The following is a 22,500-nucleotide window of genomic DNA, read 5'->3' as shown; positions in this document are numbered from 1 at the left end:
CTACTTTAGGAATCCAGGAAGTCATTTCCTGAAAAACACACACACACACACACATGTACACATACCCTGATGATAAATGCTTAACCTCTCTCTCTCTCTGTGTGTGTGTGTGCGTGTGTGTGTGTCTCTGTGTGTGTGTGTGTGTGTGTGTGTGTGTGTGTGTGTGTGTGTGTGTGTGTGTGTGTGTGTGTGCGTGCGTGCGTGCGCGCGTGTGTGTGTGTGTGTGCAGTATCCTAGGCATGCACCTGTTTGGGTGTAAATTTAATCAGCAGATGGAGAACGGAGACACCATCCCAGACCGCAAGAACTTTGACTCGCTACTCTGGGCCATCGTTACTGTGTTCCAGGTCAGACCTGCCTGTGCCTGTGCGTCCCTGTGTCTGTGTTTTTGTCTGTGTGTCCCTGTGTCTGTGTTTTTGTCTGTCTGTCCCTGTGTCTGTGTGTCTTTGCGTCCCTGTGTCTGTGTGTCCCTGTGTCTGTGTGTCCCTGTTTCTGTGTGTCCCTGTGTCTGTGTGTCCCTGTGTCTGTGTGTCCCTGTGTTTTTGTCTGTGTGTCCCTGTGTCTGTGTTTTTGTCTGTGTGTCCCTGTGTCTGTGTGTCCCTGTGTCTGTGTGTCCCTGTGTCTGTGTGTGTGTCTGTGTGTCCCTGTGTCTGTGTGTCCCTGTGTCTGTGTGTGTGTCTGTGTGTCCCTGTGTCTGTGTGTGTGTCTGTGTGTGTGTCTGTGTGTCCCTGTGTCTGTGTGTGTGTCTGTGTGTCCCTGTGTCTCTGTGTGTGTCTGTGTGTGTGTCTGTGTGTCCCTGTGTCTGTGTGTGTCTGTGTGTCCCTGTGTGCTTACGTGTGTTTAACAGTAATCAGGTCCCGTATCCACAAAGTGTCTCAACCTAGAGGTGCTGATCTAGGATCTGTCCCTATAATATGATCCATTCTGATCTGTCCATATAATCTAATTCATTCTGATCTAGGATCTGTCCGTGTAATCTGATCCATTCTGATCTAGGATCTGTCTGTATAATCTGATCCATTCTGATCGGGGATCTGTCTGTATAATCTGATTAATTCTGATCTAGGATCTGTCCGTATAATCTGATTAGTTCTGATCTGAAAGGCCAAACTGATCCTAGAGGCTTTGTGGATTCCCCTGTTCGGTTCATAGGTCAAAAACTGAAGGCCCTGCCAGTACCCCCAACCTCCCTCTCTTTCACTCCCTCCTTCTCTCCTTCCCTCCCTCAAGCTATCTCTTCCTCTCTCGCTCCCTTCCTTCCATCTTTCTCTCTCCATCCCTCCCTCTCCCACCCTCTCTCTCTCTGTCCCCCTTTCCCTCTCTCTCTCTCCTTCATTCCCTCCCTCTTTCATCCCTCCTCTCTCTCTCACTTTCTTTCTCTCTTTCTCTCTCTCTCTCTCGCTCATCCCTCATCCCTCCACTCTCTCTCCCCTTTATCTCTCTCTCTCTCCCTCAATCCCTCCCTCTTTCATCCCTCCTCTCTCTCTCACTTTCTTTCTCTCTTTCTCTCTCTCTCTCTCTCGCTCATCCCTCATCCCTCTCTCTCTCTCTCTCTCTCTCTCTCCCTCATTCCCTCCACCTCTCCTCTTCTCTCTCATCCCTCTCTCCTCTCTCTCCTCCTCTCTTTCCTCTCTCCTCTCTCCTCTCTCTCCTCTCTCATCCCTCTCTCTCCTCTCTCTCTCTGTCAATAGATCCTGACTCAGGAGGACTGGAATGTGGTCCTGTATAACGGCATGGCCTCCACCTCTCCTCTCTCATCCCTCTCTCTCTCCTCTCTCTCCTCTCTCCTCTCTCCTCTCCTCTCTCCTCTCTCTCCTCTCTCTCTCTGTCAATAGATCCTGACTCAGGAGGACTGGAATGTGGTCCTGTATAACGGCATGGCCTCCACCTCTCCTCTCGCTGCTCTCTACTTTGTGGCTCTGATGACATTTGGGAACTACGTCCTCTTCAACCTGCTGGTGGCCATCTTGGTGGAGGGCTTCCAGGCTGAGGTAAGAGTTTGACAAGGTTTTACAGGGTTCTACAAGGTTCTACAGGGTTCTACGGGATTCTACAGGGTTCTACGGGATTATATAGAGTCCAACCAGTTTCAACAGAGTCCAACAGGGTTCTACAGGGTTTTCCAGGGTTCTATGGAAAAAATAGAGTCCAACCAGTTTTAAAAGAGTCCAACAGGGTTCTACAGGGTTCTACGGGACTCTATAGAGTCCATCCAGTTTCAACAGAGTCCAACAGGGTTCTACAGGGTTCTACATGGTTCTACGTGATTCTATAGATTGCAATCAGTTTCAACAGAGTCCAACACAGTTCTACAGGGTTCTACAGGGTTCTTTTGGATACTATAGAGTCCAACAGGGTTCTACGGGGTTCTAGAGTCCAACCGGGTTCTACAGGGTTCTAGAGTCCAACAGGGTTCTACAGGGTTCCACGGGATTCTATAGAGTCCAACCAGTTTCAACAGACTCCAACAGGGTTCTACAGGGTTCTATGGAGTCCAACCAGTTTCAACAGAGTTCTACAGGGTTCTAGAGTCCAACAGGGTTTTACAAGGTTCTACTGGGTATCACTGGTTTCTACCGGGTTCTACAGAGTCCAACATGGTTCTACAAGGTTCTACGGGGTTCTACATAGTCCAACATGGTTCTACCGTGTTCTAATTGGTTCTAGAGCGTTCTAGAGGGTTCTGCAGAGTTCATCAGGGTTTTAAAGGGTTCTATCGGGTTTATAGGGTTCTTACAAAGTTCTAGAGGGTTCTACAGGGTTCTAACTCTCCTGTGACCTACTGTGTTTTGTCACCAACAACCGATAAAGGAGGGAGTTTTGTACAGGGCTTTCAGACCATGATTCTCTGTCTGTCTGTCTGTCTGTCTGTCTGTCTGTCTGTCTGTCTGTCTGTCTGTCAGGGTGATGCCAACCGGGCGGACTCTGACGATGACAAGAGGTCTGATGACGATGGAGAGGAGGAGAAGAAGGAGAATGTTGGAGAGCTGAAAGACACAGGTGGGTTAACAGAGACGTAGATAGACATGATGATGATGATGATGGGGAGGAAGAGGAGAATGTTGGAGAGCTGAAAGACACAGGTGGGTTAACAGAGACGTAGATAGACATGATGATGATGATGATGGGGAGGAAGAGGAGAAGGTTGGAGAGTTGAAAGACACAGGTGGGTTAACAGAGACGTAGATAGTCATGATGATGATGATGATGATGATGATGATGATGGGGAGGAAGAGGAGAAGGTTTGAAAGCTGAAAGACAGGTGGGTTAACAGAGACGTAGAGAGACATGATGGTGGTGATGATGGTGATGGTGATGGTGGTGATGGTGATGATGATGATGATGATGGTGGTGATGATGATGGTGATGATGGTGGTGATGATGGTGGTGATGATGATGGTGATGATGGTGGTGATGATGGTGGTGATGATGGTGGTGATGATGATGATGATGGTGATGATGGTGATGATGATGATGGTGATGGTGGTGATGGTGATGATGATGATGATGATGGTGGTGATGATGATGGTGATGATGGTGGTGATGATGGTAGTGATGATGATGGTGATGATGGTGGTGATGATGGTGGTGATGATGGTGGTGATGATGATGATGATGGTGATGATGGTGATGATGGTGATGGTGGTGGTGATGGTGATGATGGTGATGATGATGATGATGATGGTGGTGATGATGGTGATGATGGTGGTGATGATGGTGGTGATGGTGGTGATGATGGTTGTGATGGTGGTGATGATGGTGGTGATGGTGATGATGGTGGTGGTGATGGTGGTGATGATGGTGGTGATGGTGGTGATGATGGTGGTGATGGTGGTGATGATGGTGGTGATGGTGATGATGGTGGTGGTGATGGTGGTGATGATGGTGGTGGTGGTGATGATGGTGGTGATGGTGATGATGGTGGTGGTGATGGTGGTGATGGTGATGATGGTGGTGGTGGTGGTGGTGATGGTGGTGATGATGGTGGTGATGATGGTGGTGATGGTGGTGATGGTGATGATGGTGGTGGTGGTGGTGATGGTGGTGATGATGATGATGATGATGATGATGATGATGATGATGATGATGATGATGATGATAATGATGGTGATGATGATGGTGGTGGTGATGATGATGATGATGATGATGGTGGTGATGATGGTGGTGATGGTGATGATGATGGTGGTGATGATGATGATGGTGATGGTGGTGATGATGGTGATGATGATGGTGATGATGATGATGATGGTGGTGATGATGATGATGGCGATGATGATGTCGCTCTTCCCACAGAGCTGAAGATGTATTCTCTGATGATGACGGCCAACGGTCACGCGGACCGCAACACTCTGGCCCCTCCAATAACCATCACGTGCACGGCGGCGACGCCCAAGAGCTCATTGGGCCCCGAGTCCGTTCTGGGGGAGGGGCTCGTGTGTTCAGACTTCGGCGATTCTCGTCGCTGCAGCGCTGCTGCTTCCATAGACCCCTCGGCCTACGACCAGCGCTCTCTGGTGAGTCACCTTTTAACCCCTGACCTCTGACCTCCACGACCTTTTGTTTTTAAATTATCTCTCAGTCTGACCAATAAGGTTCTAAATGTCTTCAAAGGGTTCTGGTCTTGATGATGAGTACATTTCTAACTTAGTATTTATGTTTTTTATATATTTACCCCTCCCTCCACCACCCTCCAGTCCAGCCCCGGCCAGCACTCGCCCCTCCCTCCCAGAGGTCAGGGTTCAGTCAGTGGGTGGGGCAGCAGGAGGTCAAGTTGGAACAGCCTCAACCGCGCCTCCAGCCTCAAATGCAGCAAAACCAGCGGAGAGAGAGAGAGTCTGCTCTCAGGGGAGGGAGGAGGGGAGGAGGAAGAGGGGGCCTTAGAGCTGCTACAGGTGTCCTCTCTGGGCCCGTCTGTAACAGGGGAGTACGGGGACTGTAACGGGAGGAGTCTTCATCACATGACCTATGACCCCAACAAGGACCATTCACCTGACGATGACATGGAGGAGGACGTGAGTCCCTGGATCTCTGTCTCTCTCGGTTTCTCTCGGTTTCTCTCGGTTTCTCTCTCTCTCTCTCTCTCTCTCTCTCTCTCTCTCTCTCTCTCTCTCTCCGTTTCTCTCACCCTCCCCTCTATCTCCTCTCCCTCTCACTCTCCTTCTGTTCTCCCTCTCTCTCTCCTTCTTTTCTCCCTCTCTCTCTCATTCTTTTCTCCCTCTCTCTCTCCTTCTCTTCTTGTTGTGTTTGTTTATAGAGTCCTGCAGGGAGGCTAATTGTTCCCCTGTAATTGATTGGCCACGGCAGAAATTGTTTTCTCATTGGGTAGAGCAAGACCCCTGTGTGTTTGTGTAGTGTGTGTGTATGCCAAAGGTGTGATGTCCCTTCTGCAGTAACAGGGTGATTCTATCAGTGTAGTAGGAGAGAGAGCAGCCTCTCTGTATCTCTCCTCTATCAGGGAGAGAGAGCAGCCTCTCTGCAATTCTCCTCTATCAGGGAGAGAGAGCAGCCTCTCTGTAACTCTCCTCTATCAGGGAGAGAGAGCAGGCTCTCTGTATCTCTCCTCTATCAGAGAGAGAGAGCAGCTTCTCTATAACTCTCCTCTATCGGGGAGAGAGAGCAGCCTCTCTTTAATTCTCCTCTATCAGGGAGAGAGAGCAGCCTCTCTGTAACTCTCCTCTATCAGGGAGAGAGAGCAGCCTCTCTGTATCTCTCCTCTATCAGGGAGAGAGAGCAGCCTCTCTTTAATTCTCCTCTATCAGGGAGAGAGAGCAGCCTCTCTGTATCCCTCCTCTCTCAGGGAGAGAGCAGCCTCTCTGTATCTCTCCTCTATCAGGGAGGGAGAGAGAGCAGCCTCTGTATCTCTCTATCTGGGAGAGAGAGCAGCCTCTCTTTAACTCTCCTCTATCAGGGAGAGAGAGCAGCCTCTGTATCTCTCTATCTGGGAGAGAGAGCAGCCTCTCTTTAACTCTCCTCTATCAGGGAGAGAGAGCAGCCTCTCTGTATCTCTCCTCTATCAGGGAGAGAGAGAGCAGCCTCTCGGTACCTCTCCTCTATCAGGGAGAGAGAGCAGCCTCTCTGTATCTCTCCTCTATCAGGGAGAGAGAGCAGCCTCTCTGTAACTCTCCTCTATCAGGGAGAGAGAGCAGCCTCTCTATAACTCTCCTCTATCAGGGGGTTACACCAGTCCAACTCTCTCCTCGACCCCCACCAGTCCAACTCTCTCCCCGACCCCCACCAGTCCAACTCTCTCCTCGACCCCCACCAGTCCAACTCTCTCTTCGAACCCCACCAGTCCAACTCTCTCCTCGACCCCCACCAGTCCAACTCTCTCCCCGACCCCCACCAGTACAACTCTCTCCTCGACCCCCACCAGTACAACTCTCTCCTCGACCCCCACCAGTCCAACTCTCTCCTCGACCCCCACCAGTCCAACTCTCTCCCCGACCCCCACCAGTCCAACTCTCTCCTCGACCCCCACCAGTCCAACTCTCTCCCCGCCCCCACCAGTCCAACTCTCTCCTCCACCCCCACCAGTCCAACTCTCTCCCTGACCCCCACCAGCCCAACTCTCTCCTCGACCCCCACCAGTCCAACTCTCTCCTCGACCCCCACCAGTCCAACTCTCTCCTCGACCCCCACCAGTCCAACTCTCTCCTCGACCCCCACCAGTCCAACTCTCTCCTCGACCCCCACCAGTCCAACTCTCTCTTCGACCCCCACCAGTCCAACTGTCTCCTCGACCCCCACCAGTCCAGTCAAAACACAGTAGTTTAGTTTAGTTTTCTATTAAGATAAACAGCAGATACCTTCCCCGCTACTTCAGTTAACTGAGGAGTAGCCAGTTTCTGTTCTGCTTGCTTGCTTTTTTACAACTCGGTTGGAAAGAGTTTAACACGCGTTCTGTTCAACTCTCCCGTGTTGATCCAGCCAGCCTTTTCAGAAGCTTTGCCTTCACACAGTCTGTCCGCCCGCTCTGTGGTGTCGAGCGCGGTCCTAAATTCAGCCGGCTGAAAACCTCCAAACAGCCTACCCAGACTGCTCTAGGGCGTCCGCATGGTCCTAAAGCACACCGATGCCGTTTTTGGTGTCGCGGTGCAATGATAAAACTGTGTGGGGGGGACAACAATTACCCCCCCCCCCCCCCCCCCCATCATCCCCAGTGAAAGTTGTGCCCCTGGTGAGCAGTTTGGGTTGACGTAACAGTGGAGTTGGTTGTTAGCAGTTTGTACTGACTTCGTTGCTGACTGTGTTTTCCCCTGCTGACTGTGTTCTCCAACCCTGCTCACCGAGAACTGAGCACTTTGTTGATGGCGTGTTTCCCAGAATGCATTAGTCTTCCAGTCTGACAGGACAAGCGAGAGTTGTTGTTCCCTGCTGCTAGAGAATGAATGTTCTGCACCGTCATGGAAACACACATCCAAACTTAGAGACTGACGATGTAGAGGAAGGAGTGTGTGTAATGCTGACCTCTGACCTCTGTAGAACCTGTGGTTCCGGGTCAGGAGAACGCTGCAGAGCCACAAGCCACACTGGTGTAGAGAACATGAAGACTGGAACCTCTACCTGTTCTCCCCTGAGAACTCGTGAGTCACACAAATACACACACACATGTACACATACACGCACACACACACACACATACTTGTTGTCTCACCTTCTCATAAATACTGTATCTTCCTCCTCTGTGCTGATTTCTCCCTCCCTCCCTCCCTCCCTCCCTCCCTCCCTCCCTCCCTCCCTCCCTCCCTCCCTCCCACCTCTCTCCCCTCCCTCACCCCTCCCCCTCTTCCCCCTCCCTCCCTCACCCACCCTCTCCCCCTCCCCCTCACCCCATCCCCTCTCTCCCCCTCCTCAACCCCTCCCCCCTCTTTCCCCTCCCTCACCCCATCCCCTTCCCCCTCTCCTCTCCTCCCCTCCCTCCCCCCACTCCACTCCCTCATCCCATCCACCTCCCCCTCCCCCCTCTTTCTCCCTCCCTCACCTCACCCCCCCATCCCCTCCCTCCCTCCTCCTCCCTCCCTCCCTCACCTCCCCCCCCCCCCCTCCCTCCCCTCCCTCCTCTAGGTTCCGTGTGTGGGCTAAGGGGATGATCTCTCATAAGATGTTTGATCACGTGGTCCTCCTCTTCATCTTCCTCAACTGTATCACCATCGCTCTGGAGAGACCCGGCATTCTGCCTCACAGCACCGTAAGACACTAGGGCTGGTGTTATACCCTATTTTACTATATACCAGTATTGATGCATTTTACTTTACCTTCTAGAACCCTATTTATACTTTACCTTCTAGAACCCTATTTATACTTTACCTTCTAGAACCCTATTTATACTTTACCTTCTAGAACCCTATTTATACTTTACCTTCTAGAACCCTATTTTTACTTTACCTTCTAGAACCCTATTTATACTTTACCTTCTAGAACCCTATATTACTTTACCTTCTAGAACCCTATTTTTACTTTACCTTCTAGAACCCTGTTTTTACTTTACCTTCTAGAACCCTATATTACTTTACCTTCTAGAACCCTATTTTTACTTTACCTTCTAGAACCCTATTTATACTTTACCTTCTAGAACCCTATTTATACTTTACCTTCTAGAACCCTATTTATACTTTACCTTCTAGAACCCTATTTATACTTTACCTTCTAGAACCCTATTTATACTTTACCTTCTAGAACCCTATTTATACTTTACCTTCTAGAACCCTATTTTTACTTTACCTTCTAGAACCCTATTTATACTTTACCTTCTAGAACCCTATTTTTACTTTACCTTCTAGAACCCTATTTTTACTTTACCTTCTAGAACCCTGTTTTTACTTTACCTTCTAGAACCCTGTTTTTTACTTTACCTTCTAGAACCCTGCTTTTTACTTTACCTTCTAGAACCCTGTTTTTTACTTTACCTTCTAGAACCCTATTTTTACTTTACCTTCTAGAACCCTATTTTTACTTTACCTTCTAGAACCCTATTTTTACTTTACCTTCTAGAACCCTGTTTTTACTTTACCTTCTAGAACCCTGTTTTTTACTTTACCTTCTAGAACCCTGTTTTTTACTTTACCTTCTAGAACCCTATTTTTACTTTACCTTCTAGAACCCTATTTATACTTTACCTTCTAGAACCCTATTTCAATGTGGTTGGTTAGGCTTCATTATTAATGCCATTTCAGACTTGAAGTCGATACAACAACTATGATAGCTGAGGTTCATAGACTGGTATGAATATTAGTTCAGAACCTAACGTTTTAGTAAATGCTTTCGGCTAGCTAGATTTTTTACATCCACTGTTTCCCAAGACGACAGCCTGGTTTACTGGTTTTCTCAGGAGTCCCTAAAACATTAAACAATGTCATACTGTACTCATTTCGTAACACCAGCTAGCTGGCTGGCTAATGTTAGCCAGTCAGTTAACTTGCTAAATCACGATTTTCGTAAATTAACTTTATGACAAAAAAATGATGCCCAATCGTTTGTCTCTACATTAACTAACATATTCCTCTCCATTGTAAACGTTTTGCTTGACTCGTTATGACGTCATAATTACTTACATTTGCTTCCACCATAATGTTTTGTCGGCCATCTTTGCTGAAGAAAGTCACCAGGGAGCGGTGGCTCGCGTCAAATTCATCATTGGAACCACTCAATATGATTGGTTATATAAAAACCTTGGGAGCAAAATGCATAATGAGTGATCTAACTCCCCCTGGTGGTGGTCTGGAGCCGTGATGCTGGGTACCTCTAACTCCCCCTGGTGGTGGTCTGGAGCCGTGATGCTGGGTACCTCTAACTCCCCCTGGTGGTGGTCTGGAGAAATGAAGCCGTGATGCTGGGTACCTCTAACTCCCCCTGGTGGTGGTCTGGAGCCGTGATGCTGGGTACCTCTAACTCCTCCTTGTGGTGGTCTGGAGCCGTGACGCTGGGTGCCTCTAACTCCCCCTTGTGGTGGTCTGGAGCCGTGACGCTGGGTACCTCTAACTCCCCCTGGTGGTGGTCTGGAGCCGTGACGCTGGGTACCTCTAACTCCCCCTGGTGGTGGTCTGGAGAAATGAAGCCGTGATGCTGGGTACCTCTAACTCCCCTTGGTGGTGGTCTGGAGCCGTGATGCTTTTTTACAGATGGCCAGAAACTTGTTCTTCCCCCCGATCACACTTGTAGACGATGTCGTCGTGGCGACGTCAGCTAGCTAAGCTCGTACATTATCTGGTCTAACGGTCGTCTGAACAACTAAGCTCGTACGTAGAAACGCATCGTCTGGTCTAACGGTCGTCGGAACATCTAAGCTCGTACGTAGAAACGAATCGTCTGGTCTAACGGTCGTCGGAACATCTAAGCTCGTATGTAGAAACGAATCGTCTGGTCTAACGGTCGTCGGAACATCTAAGCTCGTACGTAGAAACGCATCGTCTGGTCTAACGGTCGTCGGAACATCTAAGCTCGTACGTAGAAACGCATCGTCTGGTCTAACGGTCGTCGGAACATCTAAGCTCGTACGTAGAAACGAATCGTCTGGTCTAACGGTCGTTTGCCGTCGGAACTACGTGTGTGTAGGCCGTCAAATCAAAACCACTACTTTGATATAAAGTCGGGTTTTTTTGTGTTTTTTTAACGAAAAAAGAAAACGTGTCAGTTTGTCAGTTTGTCAGTTTGTCAGTTTGTCAGTTTGTCAGTTTGTCACCTTCAAGAGGAGAAATAACTTGTTAATCTATTTAAGATACAAAGCTCCAATCCGAGGTTGTTCCTTTTAGATGAGGAGAAAATTAATAACTAATGAAAGATTTTTTTTTCCACTTCTCTCGTTGACTTCCCGAACCCCGGCTAATCGTTCCCAGATGTCTTGCGATGTCTCTCCTACTCTCCCTCCCTCGAAGGAGCGAGTGTTTCTGAGTGTCTCCAACTAGAAACTCTCTGCTCTAATATACTGTCTCTCCTACTCTCCCTCCTTCCAGGAGCGAGTGTTTCTGAGTGTCTCCAACTACGTGTTCACTGTCATCTTCCTGGCTGAGATGACTGTCAAGGTAATACTACCGTCTGTTTCACTCTGTTGTCTGTTTCAGTCTGCTCTCTGTTTCACTCTGTTGTCTGTTTCAGTCTGATCTCTGTCTCAGTCTGTTGTCTGTTTTAGTCTGGTGTCTGTTTCAGTCTGATCTCTATTTCAGTCTGATCTCTGTTTGAGTTTGTGGTCTGTTTCAGTCTCATGTTTCAGTCTGCTGACTCAGTCGGTTGTCTTTTGTCTGTTTCTGTCTGTTGTCTGTTTCAGTCTGTTGTTGGTTTCAGTTTTCATGTTGTCTGTTTGTCTGTTGTCTGTTTCAGTCTGCTGTCTGTTTCACTCTGCTCTCTGTCTCAGTATGCCATCTGTTTCAGTCTGCTGTCTGTTTCAGTCTGTTGTCTGTTTCAGTCTGCTCTCTGTCCCAGTATGCCGTCCGTTTCAGTCTGCTGTCTGTTTCAGTCTGCTGTCTGTTTCAGTCTGCTGTCTGTTTCAGTCTGTTGTCTGTTTCAGTCTGCTCTCTGTCTCAGTATGCCGTCTGTTTCAGTCTGCTGTCTGTTTCAGTCTGCTCTCTGTCTCAGTATGCCGTCTGTTTCAGTCTGCTGTCTGTTTCAGTCTGTTGTCTGTTTCAGTCTGATCTCTGTTTCAGAGTGCTGTCTCTTTCAGTCTGTTGTCTGTTTCAGTCTGATCTCTGTTTCAGAGTGCTGTCTGTTTCAGTCTGATCTCTGTTTCAGTCTGATCTCTGTTTCTGTCTGCTGTCTGTTTCAGTCTGATGTCTGTTTCAGTCTGATGTCTGTTTCAGTCTGATCTCTGTTTCTGTCTGATCTCTGTTTCAGTCTGATGTCTGTTTCTGTCTGTTGTCGGTTGCAGTTTTCATGCTGCCTGTTTCAGTCTGATCTCTGTTTCAGTCTGATCTCTGTTTCTGTCTGATCTCTGTTTCAGTCTGATCTCTGTTTCTGTCTGTTGTCGGTTGCAGTTTTCATGCTGCCTGTTTTTAGTCTGCTGTCGATTTGCTTTCTGTTTCAGTGTCATGTTGTCTGTTTCAGTATTATGTTGTCTGTTTCAGTCTGTTGTCTGTTTCAGTATGTTGTCTGTTTCAGTCTGCTGTCTGTTTCAGTCTGTTGTCAGTCCTGGAGTTATTGTCTTCTTAATGTTGTGTCTATAGATTGTAGCGTTGGGGTTCTGCTGGGGTAAACAGAGCTACCTGAAGAGCAGCTGGAATGTTCTGGATGGGATCCTGGTGTTTGTCTCTCTAGTGGACATCCTGGTTTCTCTGGCCTTGACCGGAGGGAACCGCATCCTGGGAATCCTCAGAGTACTACGACTGCTACGCACACTACGACCTCTCAGGTAGGACCACACTATGACCACACTACGACCTCTCAGGTAGGACCACACTACGACCTCTCAGGTAGGACCACACTACGACCACACTACGACCTCTCAGGTAGGACCACACTACGACCACACTACAACCTCTCAGGTAGGACCACACTACGACCTCTCAGGTAGGACCACACTACGACCTCTCAGGTAGGACCACACTACAACCTCTCAGGTAGGACCACACCACAACCACACTACGACCTCTCAGGTAGGACCACACTACGACCTCTCAGGTAGGACCACACTACGACCACAATACGACCTCTCAGGTAGGACCACACTACGACCACAATACAACCACACTACAGCCACACTATGAGCTCTCAGGTAGGACCATAATACGACCACACTACAACCACAATACAACCACACTACAGCCACACTATGAGCTCTCAGGTAGGACCACACTACGACCTCTCAGGTAGGACCACACTACGACCACAATACAACCACACTACAGCCACACTATGAGCTCTCAGGTAGGACCATAATACGACCACACTACAACCACAATACAACCACACTACAGCCACACTATGAGCTCTCAGGTAGGACCACACTACGACCTCTCAGGTAGGACCACACTACGACCACACTACGACCTCTCAGGTAGGACCACACTACAACCACACTACAACCACACTACAACCACACTACGACTTCTCAGGTAGGACCATACTACGACCACACTACAAACACACTACAACCAAACTACAACCACACTACAACCACACTACAACCACAATACAACCACACTACAGCCACACTACGACCTCTCAGGTAGGACCCCACTACGACCACACTACGACCTCTCAGGTAGGACCACACTACAACCACACTACAACCACAATACAACCACACTACGACCTCTCAGGTAGGACCACACTACAAACACACTACAACCACACTACAACCACACTACGACCTCTCAGGTAGGACCATACTACGACCACACTACAAACACACTACAACCAAACTACAACCACACTACAACCACAATACAACCACACTACAGCCACACTATGAGCTCTCAGGTAGGACCACACTACAACCACACTACGACCTCTCAGGTAGGACCACACTACGACCACACTACAACCACACTACAACCACACTACGACCACACTACAAACACACTACGACCACACTACGACCGCACTACGACCTCTCAGGTAGGACCACACTACGACCACACTACAACCACACTACAACCACACTACGACCACACTACGACCACACTACGACCACACTACAACCTCTCAGGTAAGACCACACTACAACCACACTACAACCACACTACAACCACACTACGACCTCTCAGGTAGGACCACACTACGACCACACTACAACCACACTACAACCAAACTACAACCACACTACAACCACAATACAACCACACTACAGCCACACTATGAGCTCTCAGGTAGGACCACACTACAACCACACTACGACCACACTATGACCACAATACGACCTCTCAGGTAGGGGGGTGTGTATGTGTGTGTATAATGTGTAAGGTGTGTGTGTGTGTGTATGTGTGTGTATAATGTTTACGGTGTGTGTTGCAGGGTGATCAGTCGAGCCCCAGGGCTGAAGCTGGTAGTGGAGACTCTGATCACGTCTCTGAGACCCATTGGGAACATCGTCCTCATCTGCTGCGCTTTCTTCACTGTGTTTGGAATACTGGGAGTACAGGTAACACACACACACACACACACACACACACACACACACACACACACACACACACACACACACACACACACACACTAATTCACACACACACTAACGCACACACACACACACACTAATGCACACACACACACTAACGCACACATACACACCCTCACACACACACACACACACACACACACTAACGCACACACACACACACTAACGCACACACACACACACACACACACACACACACTAAGCAGACACCTCGACGGCCCCCTGAAATAACTTAATTGCACTCTATGTAAACTGTAAACCACATATCCTGAGGCTGCATTTATTGTAGCTGGGGATTTTAACAAGGCTAATCTGATAACAAGGCTGCCTAAATTGTATCAGCATATCGAAATGTGTGACCCCCCGGGGGGCATGGCAGAATTCAGGATCATTGCTACTCAAACTTCAGCGCCGCATACAAAGCCCTCCCTTTCGGCAAATCTGACCACGACTCCATTTTGTTGCTCCCAGCCTATAGACAGACACTAAAACAGGAAACGCCTGTGCTCGGGTCTGTTTCAACGCTGGTCCGACCAATCGGATTCCACGCGTCAAGATTGTTTCGATCACGTGGACTGGGATATGTTCCTGATAGCCTCAGACAACAACATTGATGATTCAGTGAGCTTTTAACCTCTAGCGTCGAGCAATCCCGTATCCAGGAGCGTAATCATAGCCTCATGCTCATTACCATAACGCAACGTTTCCTATTCATGAAAATCACATATGAAATTAAATAAATATATTGACACACAAGCTTAGCTTTTTGTTAATTAACAACACTGTCATCTCAGATTTTCTAAATATGCTTTTCAACCATAGCTACACAAGCATTTGTGTAAGAGTATTGATAGCCTAGCATAGCATTAAGCCTAGCATTCAGCAGGCAACATTTTCACAAAAACAAGAAAAGCATTCAAATAAAATCATTTACCTTTGAAGAACTTCGGATGTTTTCAATGAGGAGACTCTCAGTTAGATAGCAAATGTTCATTTTTTCCAAAAATATTATTTGTGTAGACGAAACAGCTCCGTTTTGTTCATCACGTTTGGCTAAGAAAAACACCGGAAAATGCAGTCACTTACAACGCCAAACTTTTTTCCAAATTAGCTCCATAATATCGACAGAAACATGGCAAACGTTGTTTAGAATCAATCCTCAAGGTGTTTTTCACATATCTATTCGATAATCTATCAGTGGTGGCAGCTGCCTTCTCATCAGAAGAAAACGGAAAAATACTGCAGCTGGAGATTACGCAATAGTTGCGACGGAGGACACCAAGCGACCACCTGGTAGATGTAGTCTCTTATGGTCAATCTTCCAATGATATGCCTACAAATACGTCACAATGCTGCAGACACCTTGGGAAAAACGTGGAAAACGTAAGCTGACTCCTAGCTCCTTCACAGCCATACAGTGCCTTGCGAAAGTATTCGGCCCCCTTGAACTTTGCGACCTTTTGCCACATTTCAGGCTTCAAACATAAAGATATAAAACTGTATTTTTTTGTGAAGAATCAACAACAAGTGGGACACAATCATGAAGTGGAACGACATTTATTGGATATTTCAAACTTTTTTAACAAATCAAAAACTGAAAAATTGGGCGTGCAAAATTATTCAGCCCCCTTAAGTTAATACTTTGTAGCGCCACCTTTTGCTGCGATTACAGCTGTAAGTCGCTTGGGGTATGTCTCTATCAGTTTTGCACATCGAGAGACTGAAATTTTTTCCCATTCCTCCTTGCAAAACAGCTCGAGCTCAGTGAGGTTGGATGGAGAGCATTTGTGAACAGCAGTTTTCAGTTCTTTCCACAGATTCTCGATTGGATTCAGGTCTGGACTTTGACTTGGCCATTCTAACACCTGGATATGTTTATTTTTGAACCATTCCATTGTAGATTTTGCTTTATGTTTTGGATCATTGTCTTGTTGGAAGACAAATCTCCGTCCCAGTCTCAGGTCTTTTGCAGACTCCGTCAGGTTTTCTTCCAGAATGGTCCTGTATTTGGCTCCATCCATCTTCCCATCAATTTTAACCATCTTCCCTGTCCCTGCTGAAGAAAAGCAGGCCCAAACCATGATGCTGCCACCACCATGTTTGACAGTGGGGATGGTGTGTTCAGCTGTGTTGCTTTTACGCCAAACATAACGTTTTGCATTGTTGCCAAAAAGTTCCATTTTGGTTTCATCTGACCAGAGCACCTTCTTCCACATGTTTGGTGTGTCTCCCAGGTGGCTTGTGGCAAACTTTAAACAACACTTTTTATGGATATCTTTAAGAAATGGCTTTCTTCTTGCCACTCTTCCATAAAGGCCAGATTTGTGCAATATACGACTGATTGTTGTCCTATGGACAGAGTCTCCCACCTCAGCTGTAGATCTCTGCAGTTCATCCAGAGTGATCATGGGCCTCTTGGCTGCATCTCTGATCAGTCTTCTCCTTGTATGAGCTGAAAGTTTAGAGGGACGGCCAGGTCTTGGTAGATTTGCAGTGGTCTGATACTCCTTCCATTTCAATATTATCGCTTGCACAGTGCTCCTTGGGATGTTTAAAGCTTGGGAAATCTTTTTGTATCCAAATCCAGCTTTAAACTTCTTCACAACAGTATCTCGGACCTGCCTGGTGTGTTCCTTGTTCTTCATGATGCTCTCTGCGCTTTTAACGGACCTCTGAGACTATCACAGTGCAGGTGCATTTACACGGAGACTTGATTACACACAGGTGGATTGTATTTATCATCATTAGTCATTTAGGTCAACATTGGATCATTCAGAGATCCTCACTGAACTTCTGGAGAGAGTTTGCTGCACTGAAAGTAAAGGGGCTGAATAATTTTGCACGCCCAATTTTTCAGTTTTTGATTTGTTAAAAAAGTTTGAAATATCCAATAAATGTCGTTCCACTTCATGATTGTGTCCCACTTGTTGTTGATTCTTCACAAAAAAATACAGTTTTATATCTTTATGTTTGAAGCCTGAAATGTGGCAAAAGTTCGCAAAGTTCAAGGGGGCCGAATACTTTTGCAAGGCACTGTATAAGGAGTCATTGCCATGAGGCGGTTTTCAAAAAATGCGGCACTTCCTGATTGGATTTTTTTTTTAATCTGGGTTTTTTCTGTAACATCAGTTCTTTGGCACTCACAGACAATATCTTTGCAGTTTTGGAAACGTCAGAGTGTTTTCTTTCCAAAGCTGTCAATTATATGCATAGTCGAGCATCTTTTCGTGACAAAATATCTTGTTTAAAACGGGAACGTTTTTCATCCAAAAATTTAAATAGCGCCCCCTATATCCAAGAAGTTAATCATGGAAAGGCAACCGGAAACATGACCGAATACAAACAATCAAGCAAGCGTAATTATAGAGACAAAATAGAGTTGCAATTCAACGGCTCCGACACAGGGTCTACAGTCAATCACAGACTACAAAAAGAAAACCAGCCCCGTCGCGGACCAGGATATCTTGCTCCCAGACAGACTAAATAACTTTTTTGCTCGCTTTTGAGGACAACACAGTGCCACTGACACGGCCCGCTACCAAAACCTGCGGGCTCTCCTTCACCGCAGCCGATGTGAGTAAAACATTTAAACGTGTTAACCCTCGCAAGGCTGAGACGGCTTCCCTAGCCGCGTCCTCAGTGCATGCGCAGACCAGCTGGCTGGTGTGTTTACGGACACATTCAATCAATCCCTATCACAGTTCCCACATGCTTCAAGTTGGCCACCATTGTCCCTATTCCCAAGAAAGCTAAGGTAACTGAGCTTCATCATGAAGTGCTTTGAGACACTTGTCTAGACTAGTCAATGTGTCAATGTGATCATAGAGAGCCCTTGGTTCTCTATGGTATTGTAGGTCAGGGCGTGACTAGGGGGGGTGTTCTAGTTAACCTATTTCTATGTTGGTGTGCTTGGTATGGTTCCCAATTAGAGGCAGCTGATTATCGTTGTCTCTAATTGGGGATCATATTTAATTTCTCCATTGTTCCCACCTGGGTTGTGGGATATTGTTTGTGTTTGTGTGTTTGTTTACGACTTCACGTTCTTTGTAAGTTTTGTTGTTTTGTTTAGGGTTAGAGGTTAGGGTTAGGGGTTAGAGGTTAGGGGTTAGGGGTTAGGGTTAGGGGTTAGGGTTAGGGTTAGGGATTAGGAGTTAGGGGTTAGGGTTAGGGGTTAGAGGTTAGGGTTAGGGTTAGGGTTAGGGGTTAGGAGTTAGGGGTTAGGGTTAGGGGTTAGGGGTTAGAGGTTAGGGTTAGGGGTTAGAGGTTAGGATTAGGGTTAGGGTTAGGGGTTAGAGGTTAGGGTTAGGGGTTAGGGGTTAGGGTTAGGGTTAGGGTTAGGGTTAGGGTTAGGGTTAGGGGTTAGGGTTAGGGGTTAGGGGTTAGGGGTTAGGGTTAGGGTTAGGAGTTAGAGGTTAGGGTTAGGGGTTAGAGGTTAGGGTTAGGGTTAGGGGTTAGAGGTTAGGGTTAGGGTTAGGGGTTAGGGGTTAGGGGTTAGGGGTTAGGGTTAGGAGTTAGAGGTTAGGGTTAGGGGTTAGAGGTTAGGGTTAGGGTTAGGGGTTAGAGGTTAAGGTTAGGGTTAGGGGTTAGGGTTAGGGTTAGTCAATGCTGCGCCTTGGTCCGCTCATTTTGAAGAACGTGACACAAGGATCATATCACCTCCACCTCCACCTCCACCTGACACCCTAGACCCACTCCAATTTGGTTACCGCCCCAATAGGTCCACAGATGATGCAACCGCAATCACACTACCCTAACTCATCTGGACAAGAGGAATACCTATGTGAGAATGCTGTTCATTGACTACAGCTCAGCATTTAACACCATGGTACCCTCCAAACTCGTCATTAAGCTCGAGACCCTGGGTCTGAACTCCGCCCTGTGCAACTGGGTCCTGGACTTTCTGACGGGCCGCCCCCAGGTGGTGAAGGTAGGAAACAACATCTCTACCCCGCTGATCCTCAACACTGGGGCCCCACAAGGGTGTTTTCTCAGCCCCACTACAGTGGTAGGCCTGATTACCAACAACAACGAGACGGGCTACAGGGAGGAGTTGAGGGCCCTCAGAGTGTGGTGTCAGGAAAATAACCTCACACTCAACGTCAACAAAACAAAGGAGATGATGGTGGACTTCAGGAAACAGCAGAGGGAGCACCCCCCCTATCCACATCGAAGGGACAGCAGTGGAGAAGGTGGAACATTTTAAGTTCCTCTGCGTATACATCACCAGGCCTCCAATGCGCCTCCCCAGTCCGGTACGTCCTGTGCCGGCTCCCCGCACTCGCCCTGAAGAGTGTGTCACCAGCCCTGAGTCTCCAGCAACGGTCTACAGCCCGGAACCTCCATTGACGGTCCACGGCCCGGAGCTTCCTTCGCCGGTGCCCAGTCCAGGCATGGCGTTCAGCCCGGCTTCATGGCCGGAGCCGGCCCCGACGCTAGTTGCCCACCCTAACCCTCCCCATCTAGGTTCAGGTTTTGCGGTCGGAGTCCGCACCTTTGGGGGGGGCCCTGACCATAGAGAGCCCTCAGGTTCTCTATGGTGTAATAGGTCAGGGGGGTTTTCTAGTTATTATAGTTCTATGTTGGTGTGTTTGTATGGTTCCCAATTGGAGGCAGCTGTATATCGCATACTTAGTGTGTCCCTTTTTCCCACCTGCCTCCAATTGTTTTGTTTAGTGCCTATGTGCGCTACGTACTGCACGTTCTTTAATTCTTTGTTGTTTTGATCTTTCACTGTAATAAATATGTGGAACTCGACTCCTTGGTCCACTCTCATCTCATATGTATATACTCTATCTATAGCATCTGCTCTTTGGTCCGCTCTTTCTTACGACGAACGTGACAATACCCTACATTACTCATCTCATATGTACAGTGGGGAGAACAAGTATTTGATACTCTGCCGATTTTGCAGGTTTTCCCACTTACAAAGCATGTAGAGGTCTGTAATTTTTTTTATCATAGGTACACTTCAACTGTGAGAGACGGAATCAAAAACAAAAATCCAGAAAATCACATTGTATGATTTTTAAGTAATTAATTTGCATTTTATTGTCCATAGTGTTATTCCCTGTCCTCTCTGTCCCCTGGGTTGGTTTTGTCTAGTTGTTTAAGCGGTAGTCAGTAGTGTTATTCATGTCCCCTGTCCTCTCTGTCCCCTGTTTTGGTTTTGTCTAGTTGTTTAAGGGGTAGTCCATAGTGTTATTAATGTCCCCTGTCCTCTCTGTCCCCTGGGTTGGTTTTGTCTAGTTGTTTAAGGGGTAGTCAGTAGTGTTATTCCCTGTCCTCTCTGTCCCCTGGGTTGGTTTTGTCTAGTTGTCTAGTTGTTTAAGGGGTAGTCCATAGTGTTATTCCCTGTCCTCCCTGTCCCCTGGGTTGGTTTTGTCTAGTTGTTTAAGGGGTAGTCCATAGTGTTATTCCCTGTCCTCTCTGTCCCCTGGGTTGGTTTTGTCTAGTTGTCTAGTTGTTTAAGGGGTAGTCCATAATGTTATTCGTGTCCTGTCCTCTCTGTCCCCTGGGTTGGTTTTGTCTAGTTGTCTAGTTGTTTAAGGGGTAGTCCATAGTGTCCTCTCTGTCCTCTCTGTCCCCTGGGTTGGTTTTGTCTAGTTGTTTAAGGGGTAGTCAGTAGTGCTATTAATGTCCCCTGTCCTCTCTGTCCCCTGGGTTGGTTTTGTCTAGTTGTCTAGTTGTTTAAGGGGTAGTCAGTAGTGTTATTAATGTCCCCTGTCCTCTCTGTCCCCTGGGTTGGTTTTGTCTAGTTGTCTAGTTGTTTAAGGGGTAGTCCATAGTGTTATTAATGTCCCCTGTCCTCTCTGTCCCCTGGGTTGGTTTTGTCTAGTTGTCTAGTTGTTTAAGGGGTAGTCCATAGTGTTATTTATGTCCCCTGTCCTCTCTGTCCCCTGGGTTGGTTTTGTCTAGTTGTTTAAGGGGTAGTCCATAGTGTTATTAATGTCCCCTGTCCTCTCTGTCCCCTGGGTTGGTTTTGTCTAGTTGTTTAAGGGGTAGTCCATAGTGTTATTCCCTGTCCTCTCTGTCCCCTGGGTTGGTTTTGTCTGGTTGTTTAAGGGGTAGTCCATAGTGTTATTAATGTCCCCTGTCCTCTCTGTCCCCTGGGTTGGTTTTGTCTAGTTGTTTAAGGGGTAGTCCATAGTGTTATTCCCTGTCCTCTCTGTCCCCTGGGTTGGTTTTGTCTAGTTGTCTAGTTGTTTAAGGGGTAGTCCATAGTGTTATTCCCTGTCCTCTCTGTCCCCTGGGTTGGTTTTGTCTAGTTGTCTAGTTGTTTAAGGGGTAGTCCATAGTGTCCTCTCTGTCCTCTCTGTCCCCTGGGTTGGTTTTGTCTAGTTGTTTAAGGGGTAGTCCATAGTGTTATTAATGTCCACTGTCCTCTCTGTCCCCTGGGTTGGTTTTGTCTAGTTGTTTAAGGGGTAGTCAGTAGTGTTATTAATGTCCCCTGTCCTCTCTGTCCCCTGGGTTGGTTTTGTCTAGTTGTTTAAGCGGTAGTCAGTAGTGTTATTAATGTCCCCTGTCCTCTCTGTCCCCTGGGTTGGTTTTGTCTAGTTGTCTAGTTGTTTAAGGGGTAGTCCATAGTGTTATTCCCTGTCCTCTCTGTCCCCTGGGTTGGTTTTGTCTAGTTGTTTAAGGGGTAGTCCATAGTGTTATTCCCTGTCCTCTCTGTCCCCTGGGTTGGTTTTGTCTAGTTGTTTAAGGGGTAGTCCATAGTGTTATTCCCTGTCCTCTCTGTCCCCTGGGTTGGTTTTGTCTAGTTGTTTAAGGGGTAGTCCATAGTGTTATTCCCTGTCCTCTCTGTCCCCTGGGTTGGTTTTGTCTAGTTGTCTAGTTGTTTAAGGGGTAGTCCATAGTGTTATTAATGTGCCCTGTCCTCTCTGTCCCCTGGGTTGGTTTTGTCTAGTTGTCTAGTTGTTTAAGGGGTAGTCCATAGTGTTATTAATGTCCCCTGTCCTCTCTGTCCCCTGGGTTGGTTTTGTCTAGTTGTTTAAGGGGTAGTCAGTAGTGTTATTCCCTGTCCTCTCTGTCCCCTGGGTTGGTTTTGTCTGGTTGTTTAAGGGGTAGTCAGTAGTGTTATTAATGTCCCCTGTCCTCTCTGTCCCCTGGGTTGGTTTTGTCTAGTTGTCTAGTTGTTTAAGGGGTAGTCCATAGTGTTATTCATGTCCCCTGTCCTCTCTGTCCCCTGGGTTGGTTTTGTCTAGTTGTTTAAGGGGTAGTCCATAGTGTTATTCATGTCCCCTGTCCTCTCTGTCCCCTGGGTTGGTTTTGTCTAGTTGTCTAGTTGTTTAAGGGGTAGTCCATAGTGTTATTCCCTGTCCTCTCTGTCCCCTGGGTTGGTTTTGTCTAGTAGTTTAAGGGGTAGTCAGTAGTGTTATTCCCTGTCCTCTCTGTCC

The 22,500-nt window shown here is 47.5% G+C and overlaps 1 protein-coding gene across 1 annotated transcript in view; it reads left to right on the top strand.

Moving 5' to 3' along the window:
• Positions 1-22,500, top strand: part of LOC139422368 (voltage-dependent T-type calcium channel subunit alpha-1H-like) — a 108,135-nt gene that overhangs the window by 48,026 nt on the left and 37,609 nt on the right. Inside the window, 10 exon segments of the mRNA XM_071173572.1 lie at positions 230-347; positions 1,836-1,991; positions 2,904-3,000; positions 4,294-4,514; positions 4,695-5,012; positions 7,483-7,583; positions 8,065-8,188; positions 10,950-11,018; positions 12,153-12,337; positions 13,942-14,068. Coding sequence (XP_071029673.1) covers positions 230-347; positions 1,836-1,991; positions 2,904-3,000; positions 4,294-4,514; positions 4,695-5,012; positions 7,483-7,583; positions 8,065-8,188; positions 10,950-11,018; positions 12,153-12,337; positions 13,942-14,068 — 1,516 coding nt within the window.

This window comes from Oncorhynchus clarkii, chromosome 12 (genome assembly GCF_045791955.1).
Source record: "Oncorhynchus clarkii lewisi isolate Uvic-CL-2024 chromosome 12, UVic_Ocla_1.0, whole genome shotgun sequence".
NCBI classification, from domain to species: Eukaryota; Metazoa; Chordata; class Actinopteri; order Salmoniformes; family Salmonidae; genus Oncorhynchus; species Oncorhynchus clarkii.
The sequence above is the reverse complement of the archived record's forward strand: the minus strand, read 5'-3'. Positions and strand labels throughout refer to the sequence as shown.